General features: G+C 37.6%; 1 protein-coding gene across 1 annotated transcript; it reads right to left on the reverse strand.

Annotated features, from left to right (window-relative positions):
* Positions 1-4: 4 nt before the first annotated feature.
* LOC129259424 (bolA-like protein DDB_G0274169) lies at positions 5-17674 on the reverse strand. The gene is made up of 4 exons (XM_064113341.1): positions 17596-17674; positions 8130-8317; positions 3148-3333; positions 5-2335 (listed from the first exon to the last, which is right to left on the reverse strand). The coding sequence occupies exons 1-4, from the start codon at positions 17603-17605 to the stop codon at positions 2234-2236; spliced, it is 486 nt and encodes a 161-aa protein (XP_063969411.1). The 5' UTR covers positions 17606-17674; the 3' UTR covers positions 5-2233.
* Between the last annotated feature and the right edge of the window lie 4188 nt (positions 17675-21862).

Raw genomic sequence — 21862 nt, forward strand, 5'->3', positions numbered from 1 at the left:
CAAATAAATATAGTATAATTTTATTTCCAACAAGCAGATGTAAAATAAGTATAAATAGTAATTACAGTCTTTCATATTTTTTTCAATCCAATTTTGATGAAATTTCCAGCGTAAATGCTCATTTGAAATGTATTCATATCAACTTCTTGTTGGGGTAGGCTTGCCTTAAATTTTTATTTTTATTACATCAAATGTACTTTGAACCATTTTATGTACCATCTTAACACAATATTCAATAAAATGTAGTATCTCAAATACACCCCTTCTTCAACTTGTCTCATTTTCAAATCACAAGTTTTATTTGGGATGAAACTAAATTGACAGTAGACTTTTAGAGCCACAATATATTTACTGAAAGCAAGGCATTTCTAATTCAAAAGGGAAGTCAACCCCTGACTTCAAGTTAGTTTATTGAAAAAATAAACATACGGTCTGATAAATACTCATTAAAAGATCCTAATAAAGTTACAGAGTTATTATATTTAAGAGATGTCATGCAACAGGTGTGTATCATGAAATCACTAAATTAAAAATTCAATAAGGGGTTTTCTGTCTTTTTCCTATAATCATGTATGACCTATTTCAAATCTACGGTAATATTCAGTGCAGAAGGGCAATTCCACAAGAGAAAAGTGATGAACTCGCTAAATATGTTCATAGACGTAAGCACCCAATTCTTTGGATTGAAAAGATATTACAATATCATAAAGTGTAACTGATATCTAGTCAGCCTCATTTGTTAACTTATTCACAGTTTGATGTTGCAGTGAACCAGTAGAATTTAGGAAGTCCACAATGTAGAAAAGAATTGTACAAATTCATGTGATAACAACTGACCAATCAAAAGATGCCTACAATATTTAAAGGACTAGTCCACGCCAACACAGAGTTGATGTGAATAAAAAGAGAAAAATCAAACAAGCACAACACTGAAAATTTCATCAAAATCGGATGTAAAATAAGAAAGTTATGACATTTTAAAGTTTTGCTTAATTTCACAAAATAGTTATAAGTACATCCCGGTCGGTATGCAAATGAGGAAACTGATGACATCCCTCACTCACTATTTCCTTTGTATTTTATTATATGAAATATTCTAATTTTCTCCCCATTGTCCTGTGAAACAAAGTTTATTTCTCCCTGAACATGTGGAATTACCATTGTTTAACATTTTATGGATCAGTCAAGTTGGTCCTTAATGTAAAATCTGTAAAAATTGAAATATTGTATAATTCATACAATAAAAACAAAAGAAATAGTGAGTGAGGGGCATCATCGATTCTCTCATTTGCATGTGACTAAATTGTGCATATAACTATTTTGTGAAAAATAAGCGAAACTTTATAATGTCATAACTTTCTTATTTTACGTCCGATTTTGATGAAATTTTCAGCATTGTGCTTGCCTGATTTTTTGCTATTGATTCAAACAAAAAAATTTCTGAGGTGGACTTGACCTATATTTAAATATATATATGATAAAAATGTTGCACAATAGTAAGTTTCCATGATTGTGGTGAACTGGATGGATTCTCGACTCTGAGCAGTTTACATGTAAATTAATGCATCTGTCATGCAGTCATGCAAGATATGAAATATATATTGCACACTTTACTTAGAAAATTTATTTTCTATAGCAAAAATCTAGTCAGATCACCAATCCAAAATTCATGTGTAAATCAATTTTAATTCTGATTTATCCACTGGACCTATTTAGTAACTTGTGACCCCCAAATAATATCAGACCACTGTCACTCCCATACAGTATGCAAACGTGAGCTAAATTTGAAGTTGATCCATCAAATGGTTATCTATTTATTGCAAGAAAATGTCATATTCATGTACAGTATATCATCTTTATGACATTTGACCTTTGTCATATATAGTTAATTGATTGACCCAAAATAAACTCAGACCATATCTTCTCCCATATGTATACTTGTGAGAGGTTTGGCAGTGATCAATAGAAATGATCCTTTATATGCATAACATGATATATTCATATAATTACCTCTGCAACTTGACCTTTGACCTGGTGACCAACAATCTAAACAGAGCATTACCACTCAAATATGTATACATAACCCAAGTAAGAGGTCGATCAATATGATCCGTGAATCAGTTCTTTCGTTACCACAAGAGTGAAACTGGATGAAGGGATGACCTGACAACATGCCTCTAGGAGAATGCAATTTCATAGTAATCCTTTTGTCCTGGTGGCGAGGTGTCCGGGGTCAGGTACCCTGATGATCTCTCTGTTCTCTGGCCATTCCTCCAAGACAAGGAGGGGACTTGGTGACCGTTGCATTGCTTGACCACTGAGATGGGGTCTTAGCCTGGAAGGTGGAGATTGGAGCGGAATAAAAGAAACTTCCAAATAGTCACTTCAACCAATGCCATTGAACTCTAGGGCAAGGGCATTTGAAATATTTGACACTTTTTTTTATATATACAGGCTGTGTATCAAGAAAACCCTAACACAAAGCTGAGTTGAATTAAGAAATAAAAATCAAACAAACATGTCAATGAAATTATCAACATGGCATGAAAAATGAAAAAGTCAACTACTTGAAAGCTCCTTCATCATAAATCTGTATCAAAATTATTGTAATATTTGCTATTTCATATTATAAAATACAAAAACTAAAAGGTGAGTGTATGACATCATCAGCTCACCTCATATAAATATTAACTTGTACATAAATTATACCACTATTGTGAGATAATATAAAGCAAAAACTTAAAATGCCCAAACTTTTTTTTAAATCAAATCTGATTTTGACAAATTCTTTTAGTAATACATGGTTGATTTTTCCTCTATATGGACATCACCTTATAGCTGGAGAAGACTTTGATTGGCCTTTAATTTGTAAATATTTTATCTCCTATACCGAGACAGAAATGGCATCTCAAAGCACTTTGTATCTTGCAAAATTTGGGCACTATAGCAATCTAAATTATTTGATAAATACAAACTAATCCACCCAGAAATATTTTTTATGCGAAATTTTTTGGATTCAGTAGTAGGAAAAACATTGTAAAGAACAGTATATCCTCTCATTGCAATAACTGTACATACATGCCAAGCAAGATAACTGCTGCCTTAACAAGTAAAGAGTTGAAATATTTTGCAAACTCCAGGACTAACCTGTATTGATAAAGCATGTACTGGCCCATCAAGCTCCGTCTTTAGGACCTCATTCACCAATCGATGGCGCTTTATCAAACTCTCGTTATCAAATGCTTCCGAGACCACCACAACCTTGAAATGTGTTTCCGATCCTCGTGGGACATTGTGCATGTTACTCTCGTTGATGACTTCCAAATGGGAGGGCTGTGGAAAGGTGGGTATATAATAATAATAGGCATTTATAAAGCGCCATCTATCTAGAAATATTCTATTCCGAGGCACGTTGTAATTATTATTATTAACCGTATCAGACATCTGAGCAAGGCAAATTTATTACATTATTGCCTGCTTAAGACTGGGATCAAGTTGTCGGTCAATAAATTTCCATTTGTTTAACCACGGACAAATTTATTGCCCGCTCAGGAAAGTCAATGAGAAAATGCGTGGAAATGTAGCGGGCAATAAGGCAGAGCTAACATCCGGGTATTCTACGCGCTTTTGTACGTGGCCTTGGACCGCGCAGTGCTATACGTCACAATGCTAATCAAGTTGAGATAACACTGGATCCTGCGTCCCTGGCCTGTCATGTCAATTACGTCACAATGGTAAAGTTCATGCAGAGACCCAGTCTGCTCAACATGACAAAATAGATTCCCATTCTTAAACTCTAAAATATCTAAATTTTAATGATTTTTGCTCTAGATGTCTGATTTGGTTAATGATAGCAATATCGACTGGCCTGGTAGCGAAAGGACATATATCGCCCTTACTAAATTGATATCACCCTCGTCTACGACTCGGGCGATATAAATCTTGTTTGGGCGATGTATGTCGTATCGCCCCGAGGCCAGTCAATATTGCTTTATTATTACCCCGGCTTTAGCTCGAGCTGCCTTTCAGCACTCATGCATTCAAGGAATGAATCCTGCCAGGTACCCATTCACCTCACCTGGGTTGAGTGCAGCACAATGTGGATAAATTTCTTGCTGAACGAAATTACGCCATGGCTGGGATTTGAACCCACGACCCTCTGTTTCAAAGTCAGAAGACTAAACCACTGGGCCACAATGCTCCATAACAAATATATAACCAATACAGAGAACTTGAAAATTAACATGGTACATCACATACATGCCTGAATTCACACAGTGCTGCTGACATATACAGTGCGTATCAAAAAAAGTTTACACTTAGAAAAAATTCTGTAAACTTATATATTTGTAATATCCTGAAGATTTTTTCACATTTTAACATTAATACAGATCCATTTAAAGTAGAAATATATTGAAAATCGTAAAAATGGAGAATCATATATCAAATTAAAGGAGAAAATAAGAACACGATGGTGTACATCATTTATCATGGAGACCGATGAAACTCAATTAATTGATAGTTTAAAGTTCTCTCTCTGAATGCTTCAAACACACAGAATTATGTCCGCGAAATTGGGGATTTTTTATGATGTCACTGTTTGTACGAGAGGCGTGATTGGCTCTCCCACGTGAAACTCCACTTGCATGCAAAACCTGTTGCGAGGGTACGTTTTCTCCACATTGTCACTGAATACTTCGATCCCGAAATGAAAGAAAACCCAGAATTTTATCTAGATTTGGATTTTCAAATTGATGATTTTGAAGATGAAGAGAATGATGATGAAGAGAACAACAAAGTGACGTACTTGGATGTAAATTGGGGGAATTACGCCGATGATGATGAGTCGGACAATTCAACTTGCAACACGATCACATGCCGATTCGCTACCAACTCATGTATCTGCTAAAAGTGCTAGCTTCACCGCGCGGGCCAAATTGAATTCATGAAAATGAATTACCACACTGTCCAGACAGAGTCTCTTACCTCTGTGACTATGAAGAAGGAAAATAATGATATAACTGTACTTACAAACAAGGGAATATAATCCGAACCTGAAGGCAAATCAACGAATAGCAGCAGACGATATGCACCGACGATAAACTTCATGTGGCTGGGATAGATTGTCACTCGTTCTGTTAGATGTAATTTTTATCTCATTAATTTGACAAAATTACGAAACTCGGGAAATTATTTATCTATATAAAAATATGGTAACATCTTGTATTATTTTTTAAATTACGATAAAACCTTTTTTGATGGACAAACCATCACAAACATGCCGTATTGCTTGCTCGCCTTGGCTGAGAGAGTAGATCTATGCACGTGTTGCACAGCTCTCAATCAGCAAGGAATACCAGTACATGTGTTTGAGATGGTTTGTTTGCAATGACAAAGAAGCATGCATACAAGCTACGCATGTTCGGGATGATCTTTTTATATCTAATTTTAATTTACCTCGACGTTTTCCTTCAAAAAAGGTTTTATCGTAATTTAAAAAATAATACAAGATGTTACTATATTTTTATATACATAAATAATTCCCAGAGTTTCGTAATTTTGTCAAATTAATGAGATAAAAATTACATCTAACAGAACGAGTGACAATCTATCCCAGCCACATGAAGTTTATCGTCGGTGCATATCGTCTGCTGCTATTCGTTGATTTGCCTTCAGGTTCGGATTATATTCACTTGTTTGTAAGTACAGTTATATCATTATTTTCCTTCTTCATAGTCACAGAGGTAAGAGACTCTGTCTGGACAGTGTGGTAATTCATTTTCATGAATTCAATTTGGCCCGCGCGGTGTAGCTAGCACTTTTAGCAGCTACATGAGTTGGTAGCGAATCGGCATGTGATCGTGTTGCAAGTTGAATTGTCCGACTCATCATCATCGGCGTAATTCCCCAAATTTACCCCCAACTATGTCACTTTGTTGTTCATTTCATCATCATTCTTTTCATCTTCAATATCATCAATTTGAAAATCCAAATCTAGATAAAATTCTGGGTTTTCTTTCATTTCGTGATCAAAGTATTCAGTGACAGTGTGGAGAAAACGTACCCTCGCAACAGGTTTTGCATGCAAGTGGAGCTTCACGTGGGAGAGCCAATCACGCCTCTCGTACAGACAGTGACGTCATCAAATTCGAGTCAATTCAGAGACCGATGCGAGGCATATTTCGGAGAGGCATTTTAGCGTTTTTTAATCGGCGATTTTCACCTTATGTATTATTTTCGTTATTTTTTTTAATGACCCACTGATAATCCCCACATCATTACCTTTCCATTGATATATAATAAGACCACATTCATAATCAATATATTTCTCCTTTAAGCAAATAACGATATAATTGTCGAAAAATATTTCTGCTTGAGTAAGCACCACTTACTTTTGAAAAGTTAGTGAAAAATGATTTGCGCAGAACTTTGAAATAGTTATGCGAATAAAAGTAGACCTTAATCATGAAGAACACGTGGAATTTAGCTAGTAAAATTGATTTGAAGATATCTTTTACCTTTTTTTAACTTGTTTCCTTGCCAAAAACACTTCGAAGAGTGCATTGCACCCCACCCCACTCCCCATACACCGAGGCCATCGTGACGATATTTGCTTTACACTGAGCTGTGATTTACATAAAATGGCTTAGGCTTGATTTTCATTTTGTTAGTCATTGCCAAGCTTGGGAAAAGTGTGAAGAAACAAGTATTAAATGAAAAATGAAATGTAAACCCACTTTAAATGATAACTTTGTAAAAAAATGCTGGAGATGTCTGATATAAACCTTTGTTCAGATTCAGTTATGTCCTCAGATCCAGCTAGCACAAAAAGGGGAAAGGTTGTGCTTACCAAGTGTTGAAATTTCAGTTTTGGTGGCAAAATTGTTACAAAATGCTTGAATGTATCCGTTTTATTTCAAATGGCTAAAAGTGCAAGGGAAATGTATGAGAAATGTTCCGCAGTGTAAGTTTGATTTCGCCCTTTCCCCTCGACACAGCGAGAAAAAATAGCATTTCTGCGCAAACAGATTTCTGCGAGCCTTACAAAAATGGACAGTGCTCACTCAAGTCTAACATTTTGTCAAAACTTTTACTTTCATTAGATAGATGAGACCCAAACCCAAGATTGTACGTGAAAAACTTACCCACATGTTGTATATTTTTAAATTCCCAGGGCTTTTTCAAAGTGTGAACTTTTTTTTGATACGCACTGTATAGAGGGTAGCTTGGGGCAGTGGACCTCCAAAAAAAATTTCACTTGCATTATTAAAAGAAATTTTGCCCCATCTGCCACATTTTGACCCCTTGAATTTGTTTACTGTACTGAACACTAATTTCCATTTCCATCTATGGTGCTCAAAGTCTGAGCAGTGCCATTGTATCCTACAACATTCTGCCAGGGGTGCAAATTATTAAATATACTAAAATAGTGGCCACCTGTCTGAACATTGATTAATTCAACATACACTTCACAGTGGCCGCGGAACGGTTTTCAAAGTGGGAGGGGGGCTGACCATGCAAAAAATCACAATCGTATGGTCATTTTTACGTTTTTGTACATGGTTTGGGAAAAAATGGGGGGCTGAAGCCACCCCAGCCCCCCCCCCCCCCCCCTTCCGCGGCCCCTGCTTCAGTCTCTGGTGAGAAAGGGTAATAATAGCAGGGCCCGCTGGGAGAACAGTTTTCAGAACTGAAGTGGCTACCCTGGGTAAATATACTTATATTATTATAAAGACAGCATTTTTAATCCCTGTGCATAAAATGGCTGACATCAAACATTTTCGCTATGTAGACAGATCTTGTATGTAGACTCTAATGAATATTTTTCTCTGTATTCAAGATGGAAACTGCATATTCATTGCATTTCTTGTTTGATGAGAGTTGAATTAACATATGTTTGTGGTGACAAGGGCACTATAGTAGATCCAGGAAAAAATTATGTGTGGTCTTCGGACTAATTTGCTTCCAAAATGCCCTTCAAGCCCTGGAAAACTAATAAAGAGCACCTGAAATTCCCAAGTAGTATCCAATATTAACTGTAATACAATTGGGCTGGTGAGTTAAAAAAAGTAGCCCTGGAAAAAACTATTTAATGATCACTAATTTTTTCTCAGCTTTGTTCCACCCACTTGAAATTTCTGCATGAGCTTGTCCCTGATGCTACTCTCTACTGGTCCAGATGCCATGGTCCAGGTCTGACTCGTGTGGATGGTCCTGGTGTCAAGAGCTGGACTTGGGCCCAGATCAAGTGCTGTCTTTATTCCAAGAACCGGACTCTGCTTGGCCCAAGCTCTCCGCACTATGACAGCTGCTCTTCCTGAGTCATGAGAAGGGGAAAATAGGGGATTAGAAATAGGAGATTAAAAATACTGTACATGCCGCCCTCTATATGCGTCTCGTAGCTACTAACAAAGAGGGCAAGATGGCGAGGTAAACATCAGTAAGTTACATCCCATCTCCTCATAATAAATTTCTGGGGTTATCAATAATGTATAAATGTCAGAAATGAAGTTTTATCTCATTTACATGATTTAAGGCTAGAACTAATAGAGGGAAAGTAGAAATATCAGCAGGGGGGGGAAGAAAATTTCAAATTTGCCGTCCTCTACGCACATGATATACGGTAGGTACAATCCCTTGCTCCGTGGAGTAAGTTAATGTTAGTGAATGATTTTTACTCTCTAGGAGCCTCCTGGCTAGGTAAGCTCTCGCATGTCCATGGGACTGGGAGACAGTCTCATTTATTGGCTGTGCACTTGTAGTCTACAGATGGTATCACTCCCAGCCACTTCAGAAGGTAAACTTGGCATCTCTGTTTTTATCTATATCTTGTCTTGTCTTTCCGTTAATGCCTACAATCATTATATTGATTATTATGGCAATTGAACGTCCTGATTGACTTGACTTGAATATTTTTGCCGGGACCGGCAGGTGCAATAATGATATGTCCATTTATATAGCGCAGTTACTATATGCATATACTCAACTGCGCTTTGATACTTGGTATCATATTATTACCCCGGCTGTAGCTGAGCCGCCATATCAATAGGCGCTAAAGCATTCAAGGAATAAATCCTACCGAGTTACACTGGGTAAACACCCTACTCTTTGACAAATAGTGTATTGGTTTTAACGTGCATAGGTTGTGACTCTCCTGTACACGGGACCAACATTTACGTCCTTTCCGATGGATGGAATGTATTCCAACTGCATTCACACCTGTACTGAAATTCGAACCCCTCACGTTGATATCTACATCTTATCCGAAACAGGCACTCTAACCGACTGAGCTACGCTGCCTCTTGTCAGAAGGCTAACATGTGGCTGTGCTGAACAAGAATTTGCTATTTTAATTTGGCAAATTTCAATTCAACTTCACCTTTGTCTTTTTTCGATCAATTCTAATTTCTATTTTCTTTAGTTCACCCAACTAATTATGGACTCCAAAAGATCAATGACAAAAAAAAATCTTGCAAGGGGGAAGTGATTTCCGCCGGTAATATCACCGCCGAGATCGCACATGTTCGTTCTCTCACAAAAAATCTGCAATGGCCTCCGCGGGGGTTCCCTACGGCGGGAAATTCGACACCCTTCCATTCTATGGCACGGTCCCAAACATTGGACATATCGGCCGATTGAATTGGAAATGCGTGCTGGTTTTCAGAACTAAGTCGCGCGCAGCTAAGCGAAGACGTCCGATGTTCAGAGCCGAAAGAGGTCCGTTTGGTAAATTATCATTATTTACCGATTTCTATATCAAAATTATTGATAGTAATAATTAAAATCAGCATTTGCGCAGCTGAAATAAATTGTTTTATCAACAATTCAGCAATTATTTTGGGGTCTAGAGCGCGATTTAAATTGCCGGAATTGATCACAGCGCTCAACTCTACGCGTCCGATATTTGAAACTGCGTCCAATTTTTGACAGCGTCACTCAGGTGATTCCACTCAATGATAGTGGATGGGAAGAACGAGTTCCTGTATTGTTCAGTTCGTGCTCTGATTGGATTGTAGCACTTGTTATTATTTGTCACTTGCCTATCTATAATATTTGTAGTGTCACACTCACAGTTTTCAAATTGTTTGGCCAGATACGTCTTGTGACTTCTTTCTTCTTCTCGACTTCTGTTTCTTGTCACCCTCTTAACCAGCTAGTCCCCCGGCAAACCTCATGGCATGATAATACATACCGGTAGTCTTGAGGACGCAATGATGATGACTTTTAAAATAATGAAATATACTTCTTCATCATTGATGTCTTGATACTAATAATTATTTATAATTACGTGACAAGTTTTAACATTTGCGAAATAATTTTTTTCTCTAAATTATTCATCAGAACGGCATACATAAGCGGGTCGACGCTTTTGTACTTACGTTGTTTACATGTGGATCGAGGGGTCTACTCGGCATCACCCACGGCTACATCTCAGCCGCCGACTACAGAATAATTGAAGGCATGGCGCATTCAACAAATAACGTTAATTTACAAAAAATTAATATGAGGACTTACAGAATGAAGTCCTCCTACGAAACTTACGAAACGATGTGAAGTCAATTCCTCATAATTTGATGAATATCCCTCAAAATGCGTCATTTAAGCGTTGATTTTTCTTCTCATTGACAAAATACGAGAGCTACCCTTATAGCTCTCAAATTTTTTGTCTAATGAGCGAAAGAGGGCGCGCAATTTATCTTCATATCAAAGACACTACAATTGAAAGACTAGACACAGAAATTATCTTACACGTAAATCGATGCAAAGCGTTACGCGAAGTCGGCAAAGTGTTCAATCTTTTTACTGTAAAGACTTTGGTGGAACATTAATTGACAAACGAACGGTAGCACTTGCGGGGCTTTGTTCAAGGTACATAGAATTTTCTATATTTTTTTTTTAATTTGTCATCGTTTTGAATATTTTCCAAAAAGTATTATCGTCAGCAAAAATAATAAAAAAGTACGTTTTTTAAGTTATTGCATTTATTGGGGTCTCTATTTTATCAAAAAATTATTGGAATTACGCATACAATGAATCATGAATCTAGTTTTAAAAATACCACCAAGCTGAATTAAGGTTGCGAACTGTATTAGCGCCACCAACGACCTTCCTTTTATTTCCGTGGAAGAGACGTGCGAAGCCACTTTCCAGGCGGAGGTAAGCGATTTTGCCCTTTTTTGTGTCCTTTTGAAATTAAAAAAATATGTTAAAAATTGATAATGGAACGCTTTCTACCAGAAAAAGCCCTGGTGAGTAGCGGAATGGGTTTCGGCTAACATCATTCACGTTATGAAGCGATGTTAACGACAACTCTAAAATCCACTACAAAACACGTTGGTTGTGCAAGGTTCGTATAGCATATAGTACTAACCTCGCAATAGTGTGAGTGACTCGGCATCAGTTAGGTACATGTAAGAAACCTTAATTTTTTCACATTTTATATTATAATTTTTAAAACCTTCCTACGCATTAGGCGTAGGAAGGTGTAGAAATCAATGAAATTCATAAAATTCAAGTGATTTTTGTTTCAAAGGATGGATTTCCGAGAGAAATCCATCTTTGTTTTGGTAGGGTGTCTGGAGAAAAAAATTATTTTTCTTATTTCAAGAAAATATCACATTTTCTTTGTGAATTTGAAGAGAAATGACGTTCAGACTGACAGAAATGTAACATTTTTGAAAAAAATCCAATTATTGGCTGCAAAAAATAAGAATGAAATTAGGTCATTTTTCAGCATTTCTCTGCCATAGACTGTGTAGTTAAGAAATGGACACACACAAATCCAAATTTTTAGCTTCCGAGAGCTGTTATAAATTTATTATTAATGCCAAAAACTTGTCCATAAAGAGTCCAATAGGATTTTTTATGCTCTATCTGATGGTATGATTTTTATAAAGATTTGGAAACCAGATCACAATGAAAAATTGCGACAAAGTGAAAAAAATTGTGCAAAACAGAAATTTCATTTTCCCATAGAAAACGCATGGAGAAATGGCAATCTCAACACACACTAAAATAAGGGTTTGCAATTTATCTCTAAATCCTTATTTAAAATGATCCTATAAACTTGTCCTTTCTGTCAAAAGAAGCCCCTGAATTTTCTCTTTCCATACATGCCAAACCACCCATGGGCTCATATCATCTCGCGTGCGAAGGAATATCATTCATAATAACGCGACACACACTACACATCCATATACTACTGGGCTTTCGCCCACATAAAACATCACACATAATTAGGGATTTCACATTCTGCTACGACACTTACCCAATCATTAAGATCCTTCCGTGACTTCTCCTTGAAGTTTCTTCTAAAAAATATGTATATTTTCTTGATCTTTAGTGAAAATTTCACGGAGATAAAATTTGGTCAGCGCCGATATCAATTTTCGTCTAAAGAGGGCGCGCAATTTATATTCATATCAAAGACACGACAAGGGAAAGACTAGGCACCTACACTATTTTACACGCAAATTGACGCAGGTCATTACGCAAAGTCCGTGAAGTGTCCAATCTTTTCATTGTAAAGACTTTGGTATACCGTATTATTGATGTTCGTTAAAGCCTGTACTGCTGGTTTCGTTCCAGGCACGTATATTTTTTTCTATTTTTCTTTATTAGTTATCGTTTTAAATTAATTGCAGAAAAGTGTTATCATCGCCAATAATAATCTTGAATTATGTTTTTGACATGTTTGAAAGTATTTCATTTATTGGTGCCCATAATTAGTAAATTAATCATAAGAATTGCGCATTCAAAGAATTTAGACACAGTTATAAAATTACCGAGGAGCTGAATCAAGGTTGTGAATAATGTTGTAAATCGGATCAAAAATCAGATCGAAAATCGGATCGGCAGTTAAGCTTCTAAAATCGAAATCGAATCGAAAATCGAATCGGCGATGTTTAAAAACAAAGGAATACATCAAAATGTTGTTCGCGGTCGCGCGCATCTTCCTGACAAAGTCACAAAGACGAATGCATTGGAATGGAAGTCGCCAACATGCGCGATCGTTTGGAACATGTTTTAAAGCCAGGGGTTTTGAGGTGTTATTGCTTTAAAATAAACCGAGTGATTTTTATTAGAAAGATAAAGGAAAGACGCATCTTCCGAGCAAAGGCGCAAAGGAAAATAAAATGAAAATATTTCTCATAGATCACAGGTTAATGAACGATCGGCGGGACATCTTTTAGAAGTATTTTTAGGTGCTAGCGATTTAGAATTATTGGAATGATCTCTTACGACGCATCATCTTAAAGTCGCAAGTGCAATTAAAATGAAGTAGAAGATGCAAGCACGCACGATGATTTGAAATATGTTATTAAAATGTTTTGGGTAGCTAGCGTTTTCAAATCAATTTGAAGTTCACGGCGGGGTCCGCTATCACCACGAGGTTGAAGAGAAGATTTATATCAGTATAAAGGGGATAAGAGAGTAGCGCAGTGAGCTCCGTCGGTAATACGACCTTTCAAAGTTCACGGCGGCATCCGTTATCACCACGAGGTTGAAAATAAAATGTATATCATCATAAACGATGTAAGAGAGTAACGCAGTGAGCTCCGTCGGTAATACAACCTTTTAAAGTTCACGGTGGCATCCGCTATCACCACGAGGTTGAAAATAAAATGTATATCATCATAAACGATGTAAGAGAGTAACGCAATCAGCTCCGTCAGTAGCACGATCTTTAAAAGTTCACGGCGGGGTCCGCAATCACCACGAGGTTGAAAATAAAATGTAAATCATCATAAACGATGTAAGAGAGTAACGCAATGAGCTCCGTCAATAGTACGACCTTTCAAAGTTCACGGCGGCATCCGCTATCACCACGAGGTTGAAAATAAAATGTATATCATCATAAACGATGTAAGATAGCAACGCAGTGAGCTCCGTCGGTAATACGACCTTTCAAAGTTCACGGCGGCATCCGCTATCACCACGAGGTTGAAAATAAAATGTATATCATCATAAACGATGTAAGAGAGTAACGCAATCAGCTCCGTCAGTAGCACGATCTTTAAAAGTTCACGGCGGGGTCTGCAATCACCACGAGGTTGAAAATAAAATGTAAATCATCATAAACGATGTAAGAGAGTAACGCAATGAGCTCCGTCAATAGTACGACCTTTCAAAGTTCACGGCGGCATCCGCTATCACCACGAGGTTGAAAATAAAATGTATATCATCATAAACGATGTAAGATAGCAACGCAGTGAGCTCCGTCGGTAATACGACCTTTCAAAGTTCACGGCGGCATCCGCTATCACCATGAGGTTGAAAATAAAATGTATATCATCATAAACGATGTAAGAGAGTAACGCAGTGAGCTCCGTAGGTAATACGACCTTTTAAAGTTCACGGTGGCATCCGCTATCACCACGAGGTTGAAAATAAAATGTATATCATCATAAACGATGTAAGAGAGTAACGCAATCAGCTCCGTCAGTAGCACGATCTTTAAAAGTTCACGGCGGGGTCCGCAATCACCACGAGGTTGAAAATAAAATGTAAATCATCATAAACGATGTAAGAGAGTAACGCAATGAGCTCCGTCAATAGTACGACCTTTCAAAGTTCACGGCGGCATCCGCTATCACCACGAGGTTGAAAATAAAATGTATATCATCATAAACGATGTAAGATAGCAACGCAGTGAGCTCCGTCGGTAATACGACCTTTCAAAGTTCACGGCGGCATCCGCTATCACCACGAGGTTGAAAATAAAATGTATATCATCATAAACGATGTAAGAGAGTAACGCAATCAGCTCCGTCAGTAGCACGATCTTTAAAAGTTCACGGCGGGGTCTGCAATCACCACGAGGTTGAAAATAAAATGTAAATCATCATAAACGATGTAAGAGAGTAACGCAATGAGCTCCGTCAATAGTACGACCTTTCAAAGTTCACGGCGGCATCCGCTATCACCACGAGGTTGAAAATAAAATGTATATCATCATAAACGATGTAAGATAGCAACGCAGTGAGCTCCGTCGGTAATACGACCTTTCAAAGTTCACGGCGGCATCCGCTATCACCATGAGGTTGAAAATAAAATGTATATCATCATAAACGATGTAAGAGAGTAACGCAATGAGCTCCGTCAATAGTACGACCTTTCAAAGTTCACGGCGGCATCCGCTATCACGAGGTTGAAAATAAAATGTATATCATCATAAACGATGTAAGATAGCAACGCAGTGAGCTCCGTCGGTAATACGACCTTTCAAAGTTCACGGCGGCATCCGCTATCACCACGAGGTTGAAAATAAAATGTATATCATCATAAACGATGTAAGAGAGTAACGCAATAAGCTCCGTCAGTAGCACGATCTTTAAAAGTTCACGGCGGGGTCCGCTATCACCACGAGGTTGAAAATAAAATGTAAATCATCATAAACGATGTAAGAGAGTAACGCAATGAGCTCCGTCAATAGTACGACCTTTCAAAGTTCACGGCGGCATCCGCTATCACCACGAGGTTGAAAATAAAATGTATATCATCATAAACGATGTAAGAGAGTAACGCAATAAGCTCCGTCAATAGTACAGTCTTTAAAAGTTTATGGCGGGGTCCGCTATCACCACGAGGTTGACGAGAAGATTTATATCATTATAAAGGGGGTAAGAGAGTAGCGCAGTGAGCTCCGTCGGTAATACGACCTTTTAAAGTTCACGGCGGCATCCGCTATCACCACGAGGTTGAAAATAAAATGTATATCATCATAAACGATGTAAGAGAGTAACGCAATAAGCTCCGTCAATAGTACAGTCTTTAAAAGTTTATGGCGGGGTCCGCTATCACCACGAGGTTGACGAGAAGATTTATATCATTATAAAGGGGGTAAGAGAGTAGCGCAGTGAGCTCCGTCGGTAATACGACCTTTTAAAGTTCACGGCGGCATCCGCTATCACCACGAGGTTGAAAATAAAATGTATATCATCATAAACGATGTAAGAGAGTAACGCAGTGAGCTCCGTCGGTAATACGACCTTTCAAAGTTCACGGCGGCATCCGCTATCACCACGAGGTTGAAAATAAAATGTATATCATCATAAACGATGTAAGAGAGTAACGCAATAAGCTCCGTCAATAGTACAGTCTTTAAAAGTTTATGGCGGGGTCCGCTATCACCACGAGGTTGAAGAGAAGATTTATATCATTATAAACGGGGTTAGAGAGTAGCGCAGTGAGCTCCGTCGGTAATACGACCTTTCAAAGTTCACGGCGGCTTCCGCTATCACCACGAGGTTGAAAATAAAATGAATATCATCATAAATGATGTAAGAGAGCAACGCAATAAGCTCCGCCAATAGTACAGTCTTTAAAAGTTTATGGCGGGGTCTGCTATCACCACGAGGTTGAAGAGAAGATTTATATCATTATAAACGATGTAAGAGAGTAACGCAATGAGCTCCGTCAGTAGCACGATCTTTAAAAGTTCACGGCGGGGTCCGCTATCACCACGAGGTTGAAAATAAAATGTATATCATCATAAACGATGTAAGAGAGTAACGCAGTGAGCTCCATCGGTAATACGACCTTTCAAAGTTCACGGCGGCATCCGCTATCACCATGAGTTGGAAGAGAAGATATCTATCCTCTTAAACATCGCCATAGATAATACCGCGTCTTTCTCCCTGAATAATGCGACCTCTAAATAGCTAGCACCTCAAAAACAATCTTGAAATATGTTCTGAGCGATCACGCACTGTAACCAGATCTACGCCGATTTTTAATTTTCGATTTTTTCCTTCAAGGGGCATGATCGAAGATCGGCAAGTGATTGCCGATTGTGGTGAAATCGAATGGAATCGGTCGCCGATTGCAAAATCGGTTACAAGCTTAGTTGTGAAATTTATTAGCGCCACCAACGGGCCTCCTTGTATTTCCGTAGAAGAGACAAGCGAAGTTACTTTCCAGGCCGAGGTAAGCGAAATTTGCTCTTTTTGACCGATTATTATATTCAAATTACATTTTTAATTTTTTAATCATGTATTGCTACTTACCGGAAAGAGCCCCGGTGAGTAGCGAGAAGGAGTTTCGGCAAATATTACTTCAGCAATGAAGCGATGTTTGCCGACTACTTCGAAATCAAGGGTCAAACACGGTTCGGTGTACGAGGTTAGTATATATTATACTAGTTTTGGTCCTTCTCTTCTGCGACTATATATATGGGCAGATGGGAGTGTCAAGACGTCAAGACAATGATGAAGAAGTATATTTCATTATTTTAAAAGTCATCATCATTGCGTCCTCAAGACTAGATAATACACCAGAAAATGGTTTGTACTCAGAGGGGAAGAAGAGGACACGGGGGACACCTGTTCCCCGAGCCCCCCCCCCCCCCCCCCCCCCCCCCCCCCTCCACGATCTACCCTGCAAAAGTTCTAAACTAACTTAAAAATCAGTCCATGGGACCAAAGCCAAAGGCAAAGGCAAAGCCATTTTTTTTTTGCGGGACATGGATCACGTCTGGAGATGTTAAAGTTTTAAACTAAAGAAATTCATGGCAATTTCATTACAATAATACTTCATTGATTTCCCTTGGATATAAAAATCATCAAATTGAAAATGAAAAGAGAGCATGAATACCTGAAATCATTAAAATTAATTCCTTTTCCTTGGCGATTAACGTTGAAGAACTCCTCTTCGCGATTAGTTTTGCTATGGTGTCTTTGAAATTGAGAGTTTGAAGAGAAAAGAAGTGAAAAGCAAAAGTAAATCCAGCAAGCGAATTGGAACAGTTACAGTACACCTTCCTTTCAGAGAGCAAACAAATATTGTTTGTGAAATTATCTGATTTACAAATGGATTCACCAATCGAGGTGATTAAATAAGAAAAATATGATACTCAAAGGAAGGTCAACAGTACATACGTTGGTGACACCGGCTGACACAACATATGCTCCGGACTTAATTTCTTTTTTAAAAAAAGGGGGGGAAAAGGTTAGGGTTGCACCCGGGGGTTGCAATGGTTTTAGTGTTAAATCCAGGGTTGAAGTTGGGGATTCCATTAGTGTGTACGTGGAATCCAGAGCGGAGCAATTGTTGCCGGAGCAAATGTAATGGGCGTGGCCATGGAACCCGCCCCGTACGTTTCACCGGCCCGTCCGCGAAATTATTTTTCCCACCGCTGTTCTGGAAGCCAAAATATGAATATTTATATTGGCTTCCAGAACTGCGATGGAAAAAATAATTTCGCGGCCCGTCCTAGTATTTGAAATTGCCTCCCCACTTTACAATGAGCTCGACCGGTTGTGTCCTTCAGAACAATAAAAAGGATAAATAAAATGAAACTAAAGACCTATTAAGTTTTATGAATGAATGAATGAATGTATTAATTAATCATTTTATTCATTTATTCATCATTTTGTTTATATATTTATTTTAATATCTTAATGATACAGGATAACATGCTCAGATCAACAGTTTGTCAACATAGTCATATTAATATAAAAACAACGATGGGTATATAAAAGTCAAATCAGATTCTACATACATTATGTAAATATGAATAATCAATGTTGTCGATCCCCGGGGTCGATCCGCAGAAAGTTCTATTCATCTGGGAGATATTACGTAATAACACAAAGCGCCACCCCCCCCCTCCCCCCGAGAAAGCGCGAGCGGATCTACGCCCATCAGTGGCGTATTGGCGAGGGGGCGGGGGTGAAGGGTGAAATATCTGATATGTCAAATCTAGCACAAAATTTGTATTCACTCGCAACTTTTCATTGTTTTTCAGTTCATTTATTTCCACAATAACATCAAAGTAAATGCATTTTACATCTCATCATCATTATGGACAAGATACAATTAAAAAAAAACATTGAAAAAAAAACCAATACAATACATTCGTGAAAGCATTTGAATAATTGTTAATGATCATGCAACTGAAAAGCTATCATGACTTGTGGAGGAAACCTTGTGAAAGCAAAGTTTGTGACAGAGGTTCCCTTCATGGTCCTAATCATAATTTAAATCAAAATATAGGCCTAAACATTAATAACAAAGGATACACTATACAAAACAACACGGAAAGGGTACTTGAGACAGAAAACGAAAACATCATGCAGTTAAGTTTTTAGATTGTAACGATTAATTTGCTTTACCCGTTGCCTACCGGCACCGGGTGGGCCCTATACAAAGTCTATTGGGATTTTTTAATCTTGTGGTGAACGGGGCTAGTTTGCGTTTGAAAGTAAAATAAGCTTGGTAAGTCATACTCATCCAAACAATTGAATAAATGGGGACCAGTGTGAATAATAGTTTTCTGTTTGAATAATGTTCTCATCAAAGGAAGGTGAAATGATGACAATTGGCTTGTGGGATAGCTATGGAAATTATCACTTTTTGTAAATAATAGACCTAGTAGGGTTGGCAATTCGCCGCGATTTAACTGGTATATAAAACAGCCAAGACGAATGTGATGTAATGTCATTTATTTTCAAAATTTTATTAGAATAAAAAAAGTTCGTCTGTGTGAGCTAATCTACATGTATATCTTTGTGACTTATAGTTCTCATTATACGCTTTTGAATTTGAAATAGCGATAGTCTGTCCAAATAAATTCTAGAGGAGTTACCCCCAAGGCCCAAGCTACTATCCCATAGTTCAAATAATTATGCGAGTAATGTATTATACATTACAATGCGTCCAAGAAAAAGGGAAACCGGGATTCCTTTTTTTTTCTCCAAAGGCAAATGAGTTATGATATTTTATTCATTTCATTAAACATATTATTCAATTATTTCTCTATATTTTGATATCTAATATGAAGCGAACATTTCCCTCATTGAAGAGCAAGGCGAGTTTGAAATTTTAATGTCAAAATCAGGTTGCGCAGAAAAACTGGACAAGATTGGTTCGTGATAAGACGACCGTTATTCGACGAATTTGGCTCATTAAAATTATTTGTTTATTCTCTCTCTGATCCCTGAAATGAAAGTGAATTCAGATTCACACGTGATTTTATGCGCAAATCATTATGCCTCCGATATTTATTGTTTGTAATCTGCCGTGCGTGAATGATTTACTGAGCTGTTGGTCTCAAATAAAAAATGAGATTCCACTCCTACCATAAGTGAAAACATATTTAATAATAATATTGTAAAATCTATCTCTGAAAACTGGTTTCCTTTTTTTTTCTCTGGGACGCACTGTATAACACCAGTGAGTACCTGCCTAGACACAAGAATTGTTTTTACATTATACATGATACATATCTAGATATATGCACATATATTCGTTATTATACACACACCAAGCTATAGCTTATTACTTTCATCGAGAATTTTGAGATCATAGATCTGTGTATTTCTTGTCGACGGCACGTACGTTCTAATTTGTGACAGATTTTAAAATGATTAAAGCAAAGAATAACGAAACGAATCTGAGATCAGAGAGCAATGAATTACCAAAAAGGGCACGACAGTTTTGAAAGAAGTGCACGTCGATCTGTTTGAAAATAAACGTTTTTTTGGGGGCCCGGAATAATCATTTTTAGGGCATTTAGGGTATCATCATCATAATTCATCGTCACCATCATCCCATCATCAATCATCATCATCAATCATCGTCATCATCATCATCATTATCATCATCATCACACCATCAATATCATAATTGGCGGCGGAAGCCAAAAGAATTAGGGGGGTCCATCTGAAATTTTGGGATGGACTCAGGTAAAAAATTTGACAAGCAAAAAAAAAAGTTATTATCAACCAAAATTTTAGGGGGACCACAACAATTTTAGGGGGGTCCACCTGAATTTAGGGGGGACGCAGGAAATAAAATTGGCAAGCAAAAAAAAAAAAAAAGGTTATTAACCAACATTTTAGGGGGGAACACCAAAACTTTTGGACAAGCAAAAAAAAATTAAAAATGACTATCATTATCATCACCGTCACCATCATCACTATAAACGGAAAAACTACAATCGCCATGCACGTCAATGATTCCTTTTATATGAAGCTTTCATAAACAAACATGTATCTTTTTTAAATGTAGACCAAAGACCAAAAGATTGGTGTAATTCTAAACTAAGATGCTGCTTGGTAGTTGGTACTACATAACCTGCTTGCCCTTTTGTAAGATTAATTTAGTCTTTTAGCATGGTATTTCCTGCTACCTGTCTGCATTATGGTCCGTATTCTGAAGTCTTGTTTAAACGAGACCATGGTCAGGTCATGGTCTAACTCTGAGCTGAAATTATTATAGAAAACCAAAAATGTCAACAATTTTCTTTACATTCTATGTCTTATGTTGACTATGCTCTTTCACCATGCTATAATGGCAAAGACGGTTATGCCTTATCTGACGGATGAGCTGTTTAATCGAACCTGTACTGTTAGATATTCGTGTAACAATTGGTTTACCATAGCCAGATATTAAATTAAACCCGAGTTCAGAACCCGGGATCAGAATAGGGCCCAACAGTTTTTATACCGAAACTCGACAACGAAATGCTGGATGAAAATGTTCTTAAAATTTATAACCTTGAAAACTGACAAAATATATAGCCCCTGATTGACTCCTGAAACCAGGTTATTTTATATACTTTTTCTCCTTTTATACACATCATTGAATCCAGTTTGCTTGAGTCCACGACGGCATGTGTTCTATCTACATACAGCAACACCCATCCATCTTCTCAGGGCATTCTCCCCCTTTTTTTTTCTTTTTTTTCCCCTTCTCTTTTTCTGGGGGGGGGGGGTGGTGTGGGGAAGGGTTAAATTAAACCCGAGTTCAGAACCCGGGATCAGAATAGGGCCCAAAAGTTTTTATACCGAAACTCGACAACGAAATGCTGGATGAAAATGTTCTTAAAATTTATAACCTTGAAAACTGACAAAATATA

The sequence above is a fragment of the Lytechinus pictus genome, chromosome 18, assembly GCF_037042905.1.
Source record: "Lytechinus pictus isolate F3 Inbred chromosome 18, Lp3.0, whole genome shotgun sequence".
In the NCBI taxonomy this organism is placed as follows: Eukaryota; Metazoa; Echinodermata; class Echinoidea; order Temnopleuroida; family Toxopneustidae; genus Lytechinus; species Lytechinus pictus.